General features: G+C 41.1%; 1 protein-coding gene across 1 annotated transcript in view; it reads left to right on the plus strand.

The window, feature by feature from the left end:
* LOC306829236 (protocadherin-1-like) overlaps positions 1 to 16331 on the plus strand; it is a 183507-nt gene extending 167176 nt beyond the window's left edge. Inside the window, exon 5 of the mRNA XM_079352184.1 lies at positions 14528 to 16331. Coding sequence (XP_079208310.1) covers positions 14528 to 14952 — 425 coding nt within the window. The 3' untranslated portion in view covers positions 14953 to 16331. The remainder of the gene's footprint in view (positions 1 to 14527) is intronic.
* Positions 16332 to 17936: the final 1605 nt, after the last annotated feature.

Below are 17936 nucleotides of genomic sequence, written 5' to 3' on the forward strand. Positions count from 1 at the left end.
GGCTCGTGTGGACACTAAAGCAGGCTAAAACAAACCTCAAGTTTATGAGGTGCAAGAAAAATAAGTACAGTTTTAGCATTACACAAACTGATTCAAAAGTAAGACTGTGAGGTAATCTCTTTAAGAGTCTGTTGGTTAAAAACAATTCTCTATGCTTAGGATCCATGTTTTTGTACTTAAGGCTTTACAAAACAGCTCAACACACATCTGAAATAAGTCTTCTACATTTATTGTGTTACTTCTATAAGTCTGAATATTTATGTCTTGCTTTGACTTTGTGACATCTGTTCATGAAAGGCGTTAAATGCAGAAGATAAACTCTCCTTCCTCCCTTCGTCCTGCATTATACAGCTGCAGCAGCATATCTCCACCTCTGAGTAACTGTAGTTGCACTGAACCACTTTTTTCCACATGAAGTTTAGTTAGTGAAGCAGTTTTCCTCCAGAGAGCAGCATCGTCGAGCTGCAGCCTCAATGCACAGTGACGGACTCCGCTTCTGCTTGAGGACGTTTTACTTTTAGAGTTCCAGCAGGGGAGGAGGTAAAAAAAGATATCCGTCACACTTTATTTCCGCCATTTAAAAAACGGGACAAAATCTCCTTTATATTTCATCTCAGTGTTTAAAAAAATTACAGAATGTCTGACAGGGAAGTATATCTGCAGCTTTCCTCTTTTTTTTTTTTTTAAATAATCCCTGCATAGTTTGAGTCTCTTTTCAAGAAGGTCTGAGAGTCCTTGGAGCTGGTTTCTTTCAGTATGATGAACCAAAATATATCTCTGTTGAATGTTCTGATGTAAATCTCTGGTGTCTTCTGGATGGATGTGTAAACATAAAGCAGGAGGGTAGCTATAATTTATTATGTTCCTCGTTTTGCTCCAGTGTTTCCACAAGGAGATGGAGGAGGATTCTTCTCCTCTGTGCTCCACTTCTTTTTTAATTCTTTTAATCTGTTTTCAAATATTTACCAAAGACTAAAATTTGGACAAAAAAAGGCTACAAAGACAGAAAATCTGATTTTAAGATGCTTAAAAGGAAAAAAAAAAAATGTGTATATTTTCTCTTGTTTTAGTTTTCGTCCAAACACAGAAAGATAACTCTGAACTCAGCTCAACTTTTTCCACATATATCAACAAGCAAGCACAAACAAGTCTAGATTTCCCCTGAGAGCGGTCTAAGCTGATTCATTGTAAACACAGCATAACGTTACCTGTGCAGCTTGTCATTGTGCTTCTTCGCTCCTCAACACGCCTGTCACATGTTGTTTTCTGTGGCCGGTCATACGTGTCACCATCAATCTGTCTGTAGCATCACTCCGCCGCGTGAGGAGGAATATGAGAACGCATCAATCACTCGCAGATACACCGTTACTGTCAGATGAAACAGGAAGTGGCTCGTAGCGGAGCTGCTGACAGTCATCACGTCGAACACACAATCAGGTTGGAGTCATGAAAAGACAAACGATCAGTGAGGAAGCATGAAAACCTGCTGCTGACAAACAGAAATCACTCTCAGAACTGATACTTACACTGATGGTTTCTGAAGGCCAGATTGTTGAAGTTTAGCCTGATAAGTAGGTCCCTACATTATGGAAAAGTTCCCTCAAATAAAGCTTTTTTTTAATTAAAGAGATTAGAGTTAAAGATTTTCCTTTTAAAACCATAAAAAAAAGTTCCATTACTCATTTACTGAAAACCAGACTCCATTGACTTAAACTGTCATTTTACTTTTCTGATTCCAGGAGTTGCTGGTCCACCTCAACATCAAGGTCTTTCACTTAGAGTCATTAAGCATTACAAATTGCTACTAAAATACCTTTTAACATTTTGAATGAAGATATACCTCTATCTCATGGAGAAAGAATCTTAAGCATACCGTAGTGTTACAAAATGTTGGCATCACTACATACATGAAGAGTATGAGGTGATGCCAAATTAATTAAGCGCGTAGGACACATTTAAAGGCATAAATGATTCTTCTTGGATTTAAGTACTTGTTTCGCACTGTATTTGGTGGGTAAATAACAAGGCGACATTTGCAGTTCGTCTTAGTTTACTACCCATCTAATGTATTATGGATATGTTTGACATATACAGTAGTTAATACTTTAGTAGTAAGTTTGTATACACTTGTTTTTCTTTCACGGTATTACCCCTCTTTACAGGTTTTTTTTTTTACAGTTGTGTTGTTCCACTATAAATACTTTAACATTACATTTATAGCTAGTTACCCCACACATGGTCATGTTGATCATGTTTGGTACTGTGCATGTCCTGGAACATGAAATACATTCTCTTATACAGCTACATTTATTCATATCTGTATATTTCTTAATCGCCTGAGGAAGATTCATCTGACATTAATGTGGATATATACATAAGTGTAGATGAAGCCAGTATAATATAAAACATTTCCATGTTTTACGAGTGTTCCATTTTTCTTGTCAATTAAAAAAAGTATCAGAATCTGTCTGATATTTTAACTGGAACATCAGCAGCTGCCAAAGAGCTGATTCACTCATATATGCACACATATGCACACACACACACACACACACACACACACACACACACACACACACACACACACACACACACACACACAATCCTTTACATTCTGCTGAATGTAAAGGATCTGCTCTGAGTGTGTGACAGAGCTAAAAGATTTCAACGTCCCATTAATAAGCCTCAACCCTCCTTCATGCCCCCCCCCCCCCCCCCACATGAACCCAAAAGCATCTTGGGAGATGGCAGCAGAAGGAACTACAGCCAGGGGCTGCCATGCTGCAAATTTATTCACTTTTGTAGGATAATTGAATTTTTCCTTCATAGTAGGCCGATTCCATAGGGGTGTCAGTGTGTGCAGTGTGTGTGTGTGTGTACTCTCTATTCCTCTGGACTATTAATAATTGACTGGTTGGCGTTTCTTTCACTGTGCAGATTTATTTCACATCACCGCTAATTTGGTCCTTTTTCACATCTGATCTGTAAGTTGTTTTCTTCTATTTCCCGGTTGGTTGATGTTATTTACAGTCATGATGAACACGGATGGGGGGGGGGGGGGGGTCACTGATTTTGATTCACAGCCTCAGCTTCCTGCCTGATGTGCGATAGTGTGAGTTAACTTCAAGAGACAGGCATAAACAGGAACACTTTAAACCTACAATATTAGTGAGTGTTTGATGCATGCAAAACAACATTGACAGGTGTGTGAGGCGGCTCTGACAGATGATTCACAAACCAGTCACGTCCCTCCGTCTCAGCAGAAACATTAAAAAGAAAGTCGTGTTTTTATTTAAACAATCTGGCACTTATTACAGCTTATTTGTCTGTCACATTTCACATCTTGTAACCACTGAGAACATTTCAACACAAGCCTCTATAGTGTGTTTAATGGATATTAAGATACCAAAAAACAGTGATATCCTGGAAGAAGGAGATTAGATCCCCGATTAAATCCTTTTTTTAATGCAGGGACTTTATAGGTGGGGCCGTCTCTCTACCTCCAAGTGGAGGCCAAGCCAACAGTTAGGAAAGGGAGGGGTTTGTGTGAGAAAAAAAAAAAAATCATGTTTGAGCCTTGGAGTGAAACACAAACAAGCGGGAGGAATCACGTGTTCTAAGCTGGACAAGTCATGCAGCACAAGTCTTGTTTAGTCTTATGTATGGATGTGAGAATCTAGTTCATGTTTGGCTGACTAGTTGGTCATTTATCTGTGTAAACAAGACATAAAAAAAGAACAAAAAACATCAAACCAGTATCAAATTCCCTGAGCTGCTGGTTTACAGTATGAGCACCTTCTTCCTAAACTTATCAAAGCAAGACCTCAAATCTCCCTTTAAAGAGATGCAGATGTGCTGCTGCTGCCAGCTCCGAGCCCAGCCAGCATATGTGTGTGTGTGTGTGTTATATTCAGGTCAGTTTGTGCGTTCAAAGCAAACACAAACCGTGTTTCTCGGCATCTATAATGACCACTCCTACCGTTCTCTCTCAGATTCTCTGTCTTTTTGTCTCACACACACTCAGCAGGGTGCACTGGTCAAATATTTATGGCCTGAAGAAGCTGCTGTGTTATTGTACTTGATATAGCTTCAGGCCATTTCTATTGCCCTTGCCTTGGTTCTTCCTCAGCTGCCTCTTTCAAATACAAAACGCTACAAAAAAATAAAAAGATTGTGGTGATTTCTTTCCGCTCTTGAGCTGCACAGATCTGCAAGGTTTTTTAAGAAATATGTTCGACCAGTTTGCAGGTTGCCTTCTGACCAATGACATCACAGGTAGATTAAACACAGAAGCTGGTTGGATGAGAGGCAGGAAGTCTCTCCAGTTGAGGTCAGAGCTGTGAGCATGGTAGTGTTGCATCACGCTTAGCTTCTGATGTAAAAACAGCAGCTGCAGTTGCGGCACAATAGCACATAAAGGTCAAGTACATTGTTCAAAGTAGCAAAGATTCCAGAGAAGACACAACATTGGAGAAAAGTATTTGAAGGATTTTTTCCAACAGAACAGCAGCCTTCACTCGCAGCAAGCGCTACCTAATGCAGCACTGCTTGACGTAACATCTGGTGCTACCTTGACAACGATCAACATTTCGTGTCTGTCATGGCGGCCGCCTACAATACACGTCCCTTTATAACTATAAAACTACAGATTTCTCTGGCTTTATTAGCTTTTGGAAATATTTGAGGTGATGTAAGTACTCAAGAAAAAATATAACATGAGTTCAGTCCTTTTTTAATTGAAGAACGATATTTTAATGTAAACATTAGCATGCAATTCTACATAGTGTACCTCGAAGTTTGAGGGATACCCTTTTTATTTCAACAAACATTCTATCATAACTTTTTAAGCTGCAGACATTTCCATATATAAGGACTTAAAGACAGGTGGCCGAGAAGCTTCCAGAGCAGCAGTTGACACTCTTGAGCGCACACAGCTGGAGCGTTTTCCAACATGGCTGACCTGCAGTCCACTCTTTCCCTCCTCCATCACACTGTGACAAAGTCAGATAAACCCTCCCAGACCCCGTTGGACTGCCGCTACATTACCACGGTTATTTCCCATCGACTTTCGCCTCCTCGCCTCTGCTGCTGTGTCTTTGGTTGGTTGGTTGGAGACCTGGGGCTTGAAGCAGGAAATGGATTTATACCTCGCAGGAAACAGCGAGGAGGTGTGTGTGTGTGTGTGGGGTGGGTCTAATTTTAAACGTGTCAGTCAATACGTCGATGTCGGTGGCAGGAGCAGAGCCACTGAGAAGAGGAAGTGGGGAGACACAGCATTCATGAAATAAACGAGGAAAAAGAAAGCAACCCATCAAACAAATATGTTTTTTCTTCTCTGCTTTTTATTCTGCTGTCAGAAGGAGTCCAAGGTTGGATTAATTTTGGATTTGGAAAATGAAGAAGGAGAAGGAAGTGGTTGTCTGTCTAATAACTTCTCTGTATGAGGAGGAGGAGGGTAGTTTTGACTTCTAAAAGCATCAAATGTTGATGTTTGAAAGCCGAAAAAAAACAAAACATTTTCATCCTCATGGCTCTCTCGTGCTAATTAGTGAAAGAATGAATGGCATGTAATATCTATGATTCGTCTTTTTTTTCCCTTTACTTCTGTCTCGGAGATAAATCTGTGTCTCCTTTTCCTTCATTTTCTGCCAAACACGAATCCCCTCTCCTGTCTTCTTTTTACTCCACTTTCATCTTCCCCTCACCCCCCTCCCTCTCTGCATCCCTCCTCCCCTTTCCTGTCCTCTTTCCGAGCTCTGTGTCGATTAATTAATTGCCGGCTAATTTAATTTCTCAAAAAGTAATAACTTGTTTAAGCATGAATAAAGACTGACAAGGCAAAGTTCTAATCTGCCCAAAGTTTAATTAGAGCCGGCAAGGTTTCCGCACCGAGCCAGGCTGGGGGGTCAGACAGACAGAGAGACTGAGAGAGAGAGAGGGAGAAACAGAGAGAATGAGAGAGAGGATGGAGTGATGGAGGGAGGAGACACAAAAAGAGAAATGGAAGCTTGAAACAAAGGCACTAAATAAAGATGCATGATTTCTTCAGAGAAGCAGACAGCTTAAACGTATTTAACCTGAATTAATGTATCCATGCGCACAAGAGTTATATTTCTTTCTGCGGAAAAATACTCTAATCAGAGAAGCTTACAGTCAAAATAATCCACTTTAAAACCAAGAGCCCACTAAAGACCTCAGGCAGATGGCAAAAGCTGGAGAAAATATGAATTTTTAACAGAATAGTTCAGCATTTAGGGAATCATAAATTATACCTATGCATCTTAGAGAATGGTTAATTCAGTATTTTAAAAACTTGATTTCAGGGTCCAAAAAAGAAAAGAGAGGGATCAAGACCAAGACCTTTAGAGATCGAGACCAATTCAAGATGACCTAAACTACTGTAGGACGAGACCAAGACAAGACCAAGACAAAAAATATCAATATATATAATAAATATAATATTATCATACTCACTGAGACGTTACACCGGGAAGGATGCAGGAACCAGGGGATACTAATGAAACTATGGATCAATTGAAGGCATGCATTCTTTTGCATGGGAAAGGCTTTTGATTCCAAGACAAGGCCTGAAAAATTGGTCTTGAGACAAAGACCAGATGTGAACTACTACAACACCATTGTGAAACAAAGCTCCAACTTTGTAATGACAAACTGATGTTTAAATACCTGTCCCTTGAAGTTAACTCATGAGACCCCATTGACGAAACCACTGATTTACACCGGAGGAATATGGTTGTCTACCTTGCCTTGTTGGTCAGTTTGCTTGTTGGTATTTTTGTAAATGAAGTGTTTGACAAGTTTTTTTTGGATCCAGCTGAAGTAGAAGTCCAGCAACTATTGTCTTCTGCTCAGTAAAAAAAAACATTTTTTTTTTATAAATGAAGTAGAGAGAGAGATGTAGCCAACAGAAGCTTGGGTTTACAAAATGATCTTCTCATACTCTTAATGACCTGCTTTATCCCTTTAATCAAATGATTATTTAACTATAGGACATGTGTTATATTTAAACTATACTTTACTGTTAATACGTAGAGCTATACTTGACCACCTTTGAGGCTTGTTTTTTATAAGAGATTGGTTTGACTGTGGTTCATTTTATTGACTCGTATGACATTTTAAGACTGGAACACACATGATGACCAAACCCTTACATAAATGTTCCAGATAAAGCCTTTATATTGTTTGATTTAGTACAGTGTTTCTAAAAGCACAGTATTCCTGTTTGTGTGTGTGTGTGTGTGTGTGTGTGTGTGTGTGGGCTGTTGAAGTCACCACTGATTGCAGCGGGGGAAGCAGCAGCAGCAGCACATCATTTGCTCCCTCCTGGACGTTTTTAAGCGTTCAGAGCGGCTGCACCTCCTCTCACTCCTCTATTGTTCTTATAAGATAAATTGGAGCCATTGTCACCAACAGAGAAAAGCAATAATTGAAGGTTTTCCTGCAGTAGTTTTCACTGCAACACACACACACCTACACACACACATATACACAGCAGCTTCAAAGTAATTAAACACATTAACACTTCAAGAAGGAGCAGAAAAAAAAGAGGAGCTCTCTTTTGTGTACATTCGCTTCCATTTATCACCCAGGACTGAGCAGAGCGAGGGGAAGCATGAGGATTTAGCATATCTCTGGGACTAAAGTGATGGAGCGGAAAAAAAGAGGAGGAGGGGAAGAAGGGAAAGAGAGCCAATCCGCCTAGGCTCTTTACTTTAGGTGACAGCATAAAATGTCAGATACCCATCTGAAAATTATTTTCATTTCATACCACTGACATCCTCCCGAGCAGGGACTCTGAAATCTAATTCGTTTGACCGGAAAATGGTGACCAAGGTAGAGGAGGGTGTTATGCAGAGGGAGAGGGTGCCAGGGTGAGCGAGGGTCCCCGGGGTTAACTGAAACTCAGGAGTGCAGATAAGGGCTAGAGAGGGTAAAAAAAAAAAAAAAAACTCAGGAGGGCTACTCCATTTTAAACAGCCCTGACTAATAGAGGCAACCTTGAATCCAGCGTCACGGCCCTCTGACAGTGCAGCGGCCGAGCCTCGCCCAGGGCTCCGCAGAAAGAGCAGCGCAGATAGCATTTCCTCCTTGGGGGGTTACCACGGAAACTTTTTAAACTTCCTTTAAGTACTGATGAGAAACCTGCAATCATCCACCAATCCTGCCTCCACTCCCACCATGTTACACTTTTGTAGTTAATGGAACATCACTCAGTTTAAAGCCCTCATAGACTCCCCCCTTGAGGCTTCAGAGATCGTCCAACCCTTACATGTGATATACTGAAATTACTGATGATTTAGCATTTCTTCACTGCACGAACCCAAAACTGACAAAGACTGTCACCAGACACAGAGAGTCATTTTGTATCAGTTGGAATCACATCATGTCTGGGACGCTGGTTGAGCTGAGATGATGGAGGAGGACGCGCCCCCGTACAGATGATTGTGTCACACAGGTTGCAGGTTCAACATCATGGTGCATTTTGGTAGACACCACTTTCTCACCCCCACCCCCCGTTGATTGTCTCGCTACATCAGTCCTATCCAAACAGAGAAAAGTTGTTTCAGGAAAGAAGATCATGTCTTTGGGTCCAATATATAACAACATCACTGTCATCAGAGTTATAATCTTGAAGATTTCAGGAGGATGAATGCTTGACAAGTCAATACTTTTGTAATGTTGTCAGACCCCTCTGGTGGCTATTGTACATTTCTGTAAGAGAAAAAAAAAAGGAAGGATATTTTGGTGGACATACTTTGGTTAGGCCCCCCTTGGAGCAAATCTAAAACCTTTCATACCCATTAGTCATCTAGACTAAAGCTATGGGCCTTGTTTACCAATACAATTTGTATTTTGTGTACAAAGAAAAAAACTGTTACTGATGGGTTTAATAATATAAATGTCCCTAAAACTGAATCTATCAACAGACTGGATAATATTAACATAGTAGCAAATCACGCCCGTGGTTCTAATCTAACAGACAACACTGAGACTCTGTGCAGGCTGAAAAATAGACAATTTAATGTTCAGTTTGGAGCCATTATATACCGTTCAACAGATGTCATAAATTCCTTCCCACTTTGGATATTTCTATACATGGTCAAGAGAATCACATCACCTTTACTCTTTCAATGTCAAACCTCTATTTGAAGAACAATTCCTCATTCCACTGTCAACTGAGGCCATACATTTATACTTTTGGAATACCTCTAATGACATTCTTCTCTTCAAATATGGTCATAGCTTCTCCGAATAGATCGTAGTCTGCTAACAGTAAAGTCACCTCTACAAAGTGTAACCAAACTGAACGTATTCACAGAAATTCGTACTATCAGTTACCCAGCAAAATAGATCAGAAAACTGTTAACTAATTATGTGAATGATATTGTTAAGTAATTAAGAGAACTCTTCTTCATGGGACAGAGATGTCAGATGATGGAGATGTTTGAGACTCAGTCACTAATGAGAGTCGGCAGTAGAACAAACCTGCTTTGTCAGCGGCCCTAATCAGCCTTCATATTGGCTTTGATAATGATGATCTGGGCTGCAGGTGAGAGGCGGCGAAGGCAGCTCATGTCCAACCCCCCAGAGGAAGACTGTTATCCAAAACTGTTTTTGATCTTGCATCTTAGCCACGGCTCACCCTGACCACCCAAACTCTTAGTCCCTTTATGCTCACCAATTAGCTCCTTTTCAAACCAGAGCCAATTAGTTCTTGTTCTTAATTAGGACGAACAAGACCCCCGTCTAAGCCCAGCGCGTAATCCTGTGATTAGAGCTACACATTAGCTTGCCAAAGGCCTTGACACAGGCTCAAACTCTGATTGGCCAATATTTTTTCTGCTTTTTTAACACACTTTGATTCATATGAATGCACATTGAGGGGCGATGTTTTTGCAGTTCCGCCATGTGTATGTATGTTTTATTCTACTGCGTGTGCTTGCAAATGCATGTGAAATATATAAAATTCTCTGAAACTGACATGATGATGAATGTGAGTATGAATTTAAACATAATGAACCAGACTACATTTTAAAAAAAAATATATATGCTGAAACAGAGATGTATACATAATAGAGAAAGCCTTTATTCTTCGTGCAACAGAGGGCTATGGCTTCAAGGTTTTACGTCATCAAGGATGTTGTTTTAAAATGTGAAACCATGCATGCTTACTCTGGAAGAGCTGTCCTCAATCTGTATCAGGATTCATTGTGGCTCAGTAGAGTTGGTTGTCTCTCAACCGGAAGGTTAGGGGTTTGCTCCCCATCTCCTGCAGCAACATGTCCGATGTGTCCATGGGCAAAACCCCAAATTGCTTCAGCTGCTTCGTCTCTAGCGTATGAACGTGTATGGATGAGATTAGTTAATGTGACATGTGGTATAAATGTGCTTGAGTAGTCAGAAGACAAAAACACTATACAAGCTCAAGTTCATTTATTATTACATTATCTATAGTGGTAATATTTCATCCCAAAACAACAAAACATCCAGGCTCTACAGATTTCAGAGATATAAAGCATTTAAATATCCTTTCAGAGATTGGGCAAAAATGTTGATATAGGAGTAATATTTCTTTCAACGATCAAACACCTTTGCACTCTGCTCATATAATGAGAGTATAACTCAAACACCCAGTTTTGTTAGAAATATTGTTGGATCAATTATGTATCATATTTGTACCATCTTGGTATGCATTTTTGAGAAATGTAGGACATGAGCTGCGTACTTTCATCTGAGATGAGGCGTGGAAAAGACAGCTTGCACTGAAGCAACAGTTTGATCACTTCATGCCACTACAGGAGTGACTGAACAGAAGGTGAGCTTTCTGTTTATCTCCTCTTAAACTCGTAAACATCACCTGTTCAAAGATGGCTCCCCTGAGAAAGACGCTCCACTCTGACAAGTGTCGGGGAGCTTGTATAAGTGACAAACATAAACAGACAGAGCGGAGAGTCTTCCAGCAGGAACAGCTGTGAGTGAACTCAGGAAAGAGAGCACAAAGTGGACTCATCACACACACACACACAAAACCACACACAAACTGAAGACTGTTGAGACACGTTCAAGCTTTGGATGCTTTCTTTTAAACCTCTTTCGAGAAGAGCCAGTTCATTGGTCACACGAGACAGTCTTATGAACATGATGGTTAAACAGCACTACACCGAATAAAAATAGGTCTTAAAAAACTTGATTCTGACGCGAGTAACATCTTCAAAACAAGGCAGGAAGTTATGCAGTCTTGTCTTAAGCTCCTCGTTATGCCCGGTGATATTATACTTTAGGTGCTGATTTCAAAACAGCTTTCTGATGCAATTAACTGAAACCAGATGTCACAGTAAGCCTGCAGCTTTTTTTCATGCCTTGGGACTCTGTGGCCTTGGGGCAGTTTGGGGGCACAACCCTTTGCCAGACTTGTATGGAGACCATGAATATCAAAAGGTAATTTAAAGGAAATCTGACCAGTTGTTGCAGCTCTGTTGATTTGGACAGAGATATTAACAGACACATGTATTATCAACTGAGACTGAAGTGTTTCGCATGGAGCATTGCAAGTTGTTTCTCTGAATAAAAGTGAATTTTGATAAACCTTGTAGAATGGCTTATTGGCCCTCATGAGTCAAAATGATGATTACAAATGAACTAGTAAATAATCTCGTAAAAAGGCAGCAAAAAAAAAGAATGTTTCAACTTTCTAATTACATTAAGGAAATGATGCTTACATAGATTTAGCTTTTTGTTAAAGCTAAGGATGATTTTCTTTTACCAGAAACATCCAATACATTGCTCTCTTGAATGACACCAAACTCCACTGGCAAAAAGCCATTTTTACTCGTAGGCCAGGGGTTTGTTTGTCATTTTGTGGAAACTTGGGTCCCAGTTAATAAAAGAGATGATCACAGTCAACTCATTTCCTGGTTGAAACAAATTAATCAAATTTTAGCCGACATTGTCAGTGGATCAACAATGTAATTTGGTTAGCAGAGTTTTGCTAATGTTAGCAGTGTTAGCACCACCGGCATAGCAGCCACATGCCCTTGCTAAATGTTATCTCACATTGCTCAGGTCGGAATGCCTGTTTAACCTGACACAGCCTACATACCACTTTATCTCAATCTTCTCTATCTAAATATCCTGCCGAGCCAAGCTGGTCCTACGAGATGCTAGCGATTTACTTTGTTTGTTTACATCCAGGTAGTAAAGCAAGACGAGAAAGCCCACATTAACTGGAGCGACAGCCTGTCTAAAACCACAGCCCCGGCTGGTCAAAGTGTTTTGCAAACATTTGACTGGAAGCAAAGGCAAAACAAATAAAATGTGTTAAACCGACGACAAAAGTATCCCCAATTTGTGAGTGTGATGACTTTTGACCGTTTAGCCGACTAAATATGCACACCCATAGTTGATAAAACCAACCCCCCCCCCCCCCCCCCCAAAAAAAAAAAAAAAGTACAGTTGCACATCTAGTGCCTGATTGCCCTGATTGATTATTTGCAGCAATTACAATCATTACAACTCTACTCCTGTATAGGGCCCAAGTTTTAACAGAACAATTACTCAAACTCTTGTCCTCCAAAGATAGTATGAAAAGTTAAAAAAAACAAAAAAAAACAATGGCTGTCAATATTTGCCTGGTCAAAGACCTAACAAAATGGTGGATTGAACTCTGCCACTGAACTGCTACATCTGTGCCTCTGGTGGTTGCTACTAGCAACAGAGTGTTTAACTGAGTCTACAACTGCTGGTGGCCAAATTTGCAGGTTCCAGCAGCATTTATAGACACAAAGTCAGACGGGTCAGAGGTTCTGAGCTGTTGTTAAACAAAGTTTCCCTGCAGGCTGCTGTCCAGCTGCACTTGGCGGCTGAGTCCTTCCTCTGTTGTTGTTGCAGAAGTGAGCCAAGTTTAGAGTTTGTTCAGGCGTGCAGCTCTGAGGACTTCTTGCTCTATAAGCCTCCTGCTGACACCACGTTCAGAGCAAAAGCACTTATTAGGCGGCCGCTCTGAACTCAGCAGCCACTCGCACATGACTTAACATTTTTGCAAGCACCTTGCTTTTTGCATGGGAAGTGCTTAAAATCTCAAATCCACGGCAGCAGCGGCTGTGAGAACGTGGAGAAAAAAGAGAGACAGAGCACGGCCGCTACTCAGCACTCTCTGGGATTAGATTGTACACATCAACCCGCAAACAGACAGAAAAGCCGACTGTAGCTCCTTTTGCAAAAAAAAGGGAGGCAATGAATTTAAATTATGCATGAAGCAGAGGGCATTTTGGGAAATAAGCGCCATTCCCCTGGAGAACCAGCAAACCCCGCTTCTGCCCCCTCCCCTGCAAGCCCCGAGCCTCCAGTATCAAAGAATGATCTAATGTCACGCACGGAGGAAAGGTTACTTTCTGCATACGCATTGATATTTCTGCTTCCATCTCTGACCTTTCTCCATTCTAGGCTGTGATTTTTTAAATGCGAACTCAGCCCTGCGTCCTCCTGTCTATCATATTCTGTCTGCCCACCTGCCCGTCTCAGGGACACGTGATCAGAGTTCAATTCTTCAAAAAATCAGGGCAAAAAAAGAGGGCAGATGCCCTTCACCCTCATTGTTTAAAAGAACAGCGATGCAAATAAAATAGCTTTTTGAAGCATCTTTTGTGTGTCAGTTTTAACTGTGTCCGTTTGTTGAGGTTAAAGGGAAAAAAAAAAAAAATCACATTCTTGTTTTTTTTTTTTGGTCTTAATTGGCTGTTTGTGCAACACAATTAATGTTTTAATGAGTCTAAACATGTCTTTTCTCCTTTAAAATCAGATGATCCTGTTTCACGCCCTGCACCCTTTGTTTGACATGTGGTTTCCATCTTTCAGCAACAAAACGTTCCTGGCACTTTGTGAACCATTAGTGACTTTGAAAATACAAACTATAAATTAATTTCCCTCAAATTAAAATCTGCTTGTTTGTGTGTGTGCGTAATTATAGTGTGATAACAAAGGTCTTATTCAGTATCTCTTGCTTTTGTTGACTGAATTGTCATACCGCGCTCTCAGGTTTGTCGGTTTTCAGGGGACCAACGTAGCGCTTTGGGATCTTTGCACAGAGAAGAAGAAGGAAAAAGAAAATGGGAGACGTTTTTCTCTATTTTCTGTCAAATACACTTCTCTAAACAATCATCCTAACTTTTAACTGTTTTTTGATTTTTGATGTTTAAAGGCAGGGTTGGTAATTTCCTCCAGATACACTTTTTAAAATGTTGGTAAAAATTGTATTTAGGTCCTGACAGAAATGAATAACTCGTGCTCTGAAAAAGAAACAAAGAAAATCTGTCATATGTAGCGGTTGCTTGTACAAACTGTGACCAATGTCTACACTCGGTACAAGTTTTATAAACAAATCATGCCTCACTGTCTCCCTGCTTGTTCTCAACTTTGTACCTCAACTTCATCTCTTAAAGCCCTCTGTATTTTACCTTTTTATCCTCGATGCTCATCCATTATTTGTTTCTTGTCATTCTCTCCGTAGATCTCAGGCCTCTTCCCGATGTGGCGATGACTGGTAACTGCACCCGCGAGTGCACCGAGTATGGCCACTCTGACTCCTGCTGGATGCCCGGCCAGCCTTCCCCTGACCGCAAGGTGTCCAAGAATGCTCCCAGCCTCTCCACCTTTGTGCCTTACCAGGAGATGGACGGGCAGGAGCAGCTGATGGCCAACGGCAGCCCAAAGCCCATGATGATGGAGGAGCGCGGGACAGGGGGCGGTGGAGGAAGCAGTTCCAAAGTGGCCAACATGCGATTCATGACGCCCTACAGCAGTGCCTACCCTGGGGGCGGAGACTCAACCGGTAAAGACTGTGGGCTGGAGGAGATCCCGCTGAGCCAGGCGGTGGAGTATCACTCTGCCACCACACCAACTGGCCAGACCTTGAAGAGGGAGATCTACCTGTGAGGGCTCAGCCCTCCACCTTAAAACCCCCAACCACCTCCCCCTGCTCCCAATCATTCCCTGTTGCTGCTCACCATCACCTTTCCCGCCCCCTCACTGCCGCCCCCTGTGCCTATTACACGCTGAGCTGCAGCACCAACTCCTCTTCTTCCTTTTTATAACTGCATAAAAGGCTTTAGACCCTTGCCCCCACCTCGCCCACTGCCACCGCCCCCCCCTTTTAGAAACCAATCAAATGTAAAATAGTATGAATTAAAATCAATGAAGAAAACACAGCTCTTGCGGCTGTGGAAGGAATGTAAACTACACCACATCGTTGTGATAATTTAATGGGAAACTATTTAGCTACTCACGTATTTGAGTTGGATTTTGTGCGTTGCTTTAGGCTATGTCGCTGTGTTGGAACAGAAAAAGAAAAATCACCTTCGGGGGAGAGAAAGAACTTCTTGTAAATCCTACTTAAGTATACTGTGTAATGCTATGTATCCTGATTTCGTTTGGATTTTTTGGTTTTATTTACTTTACACTTTTCTCTTTCAACTCCAGAGCAGAGGAATACATTTTTGAGCCAAGTTGCATCAAATCAACCTGGCTCATTTTTATCAGGAACAGCTAGTCGCCAACGTAAGACGTTCTCCGTAACGCAGCTGTTTCCCACCCTCTGGAGTAAGAACATTTTCAACTCTGTTCATTTCTTCTTTGCTGTGAAGAAGTCTTTTTTTTCCAGTGTACAGAGCTGTAAATACTACAAACAGTGACAGAGGAAACTGCTGTGGCTGTGAGTGTGGATCCGTTGCTGTCGTGCTGTCTGCAGATCTTACGTCGCATTGATGAACTGAAAACCTTTGCATGTACAGAGAAACGACACCGCAGGCGTTCGCCATCACAATGCAGGAGCCTGGACGCTTGAGCATCACCGACGGTGCCGAGTTATCAACAAAATGTTTTGTTTTTTTTCCTCTTCTCTACAACTTCACTACACAATTTGATTTTTGGTTCAGGACGGGATAAAATCATTAGAGGAGCATGATACCAATAATTCAGGACCGAAGGAAATCGGAGTTCTGAGAGCTTCAGTCAGGGGTTCGGTCTAAGCCGAGTACCTGGGTTACCATTATTATCATTAATGCTCTTGTCAGTAGTTTGCCATCAAAAAGGGAATTTGTTAGAAGGTAAAGTGTGCAAAAGAAAACTATCATAAAATATTTCCTGAAAAAAAAAAAAAAATTACATTTTTAGAAATGCACATTTTACTTCACATGGTATATATTATGTTCTCACATCGCAACATTGTCATGTAAAAAGTAAAACTGTGAACTGCTAGCTTTCTTAGCAGTGTTAATTGTAGAGCTGGAAAGAGTAGTGGAAAAGATAATTAGTTTGAAACTGAAAATCTAGGCTTATCTTTATCGTTCAAGCGTCAGCAGTGTATTGTTTTTATAGCCCAGTAGACTGAACATTTTTAGTTTACTGGTTGTCATGCAAACATTTGAAAACATCACTTTAATGTCTGGCAAATTAATCTACAAAAATGTGTTTTTAACATATTGGGTTTTTTCATTTTAATATTAGAAATTACTTAATGAACCAACAAAGTGACAGAGAGCCGACCATAGAAAAAAAAAAAAAAGTTTGAAAGTTAAAGATTGCACTTTAGGAAAGTCAAGAGGTCATTAAAATGAAAAGGGTTCTTCCTCTGGGGGAGCATAATTGTGATCAGTCAGCTTTATGGCAGGCTGATAATTGTCCCGGACATGTTGTGAGCAGAAGTTTAGCATCAACCTTTGCCTGAAGGTCTAGATGCATCATCTGCTGTTCAAGTCATTTTTACTCGTCTCGTGGTTAGTCCACTTTTGTCAAGTTGTGTGATTCGATTTGTGTAAAATCTGAAAGAAAATCAAGCGTTGAACTGTTTCTCAGTTGGCATTTCTAACATAAAAGTCAGGGAGATTATTGGTAAGGGTTCATCCTCAGGGGAGCATAAATATCATGAAGAAAATGTCACTCCAATTTTGGATTGTTAGAGTGTTACTGGAGTTTAGGCTGATGCAATAACGGAAACAGCAAAGGGAGTCCTGGCAGTATTTGCATTTTTAATCCTCTGAATCTCTACAAGTAGTTTTTATAAATTTTCCATCAGGCACAGATCGACATCCCAGTTCAGAGTGTTTTTAGAAAACCCCCAGCTCATTGATGAGTCTCAAACAAAAAACGAACTGAAACAATACGAATAATGATAGTGAATGTCAGAATCAGCACAAAACAAAAGAGCTGGACGTTTAATAGGCAGAAATTGTGCTGCTTAAAATGACTGTTGTGGTTTCACAAACTATTGTGGCAGCACATAGCAGCTGTATCTTCATATATGCGCTAATGACAGCTCTACCAGTATGATTGCACCGGCACGCATCCCAGCTGAGAGTGTGTTGTTTGTGCTAACAGTGCTGAATGTTTCCCCGCTGAGTTTTCAAGCTTGAAGGAAGAGCTCTCCGGTCAGAATCTCCTCTCGTTAGTTCCCACCTCTTTACCTCCTCAGTGTGAGGCCGGGCCGTTCGTTGTTAAGCAGAGGTATTTATTAAACCTGTTAGCTCTGTGCAGCGGGGGGAGGTGGGCCTAGCTTCCTGTGGTGCTGCAGTTGCACAGGAATGCAGGATTAATGACACCTGTACAGGCTTCAGTTCACTAACACCTACTCCACACAGCGCTGCACACAAACTCTAATTACAACCCGAGGCTCTGCACATCACCGGCGATAATTTGCGCCAGTGAAAGCGAGACGCTTTAAGAAGTCCATTCATTCCGCGCCGGGTGTTAATGGCTGCTGAGGGTAATGTGAGATTTCACCTGTAGTGATGCACACCAGCTGAGACCGGATGGATGAATGGGAGGGCTCAGCGAGAGAGAGAGTGCTGCAAAAATCCCTCTAACAAGTCATTTAGTCTCATACGGAGACCCGCAACTTGAAACAAAGTAGAAATCAGTCTGTA

Source organism: Symphodus melops, assembly GCF_947650265.1.
Source record: "Symphodus melops genome assembly, chromosome: 9".
Taxonomy (NCBI): Eukaryota; Metazoa; Chordata; class Actinopteri; order Labriformes; family Labridae; genus Symphodus; species Symphodus melops.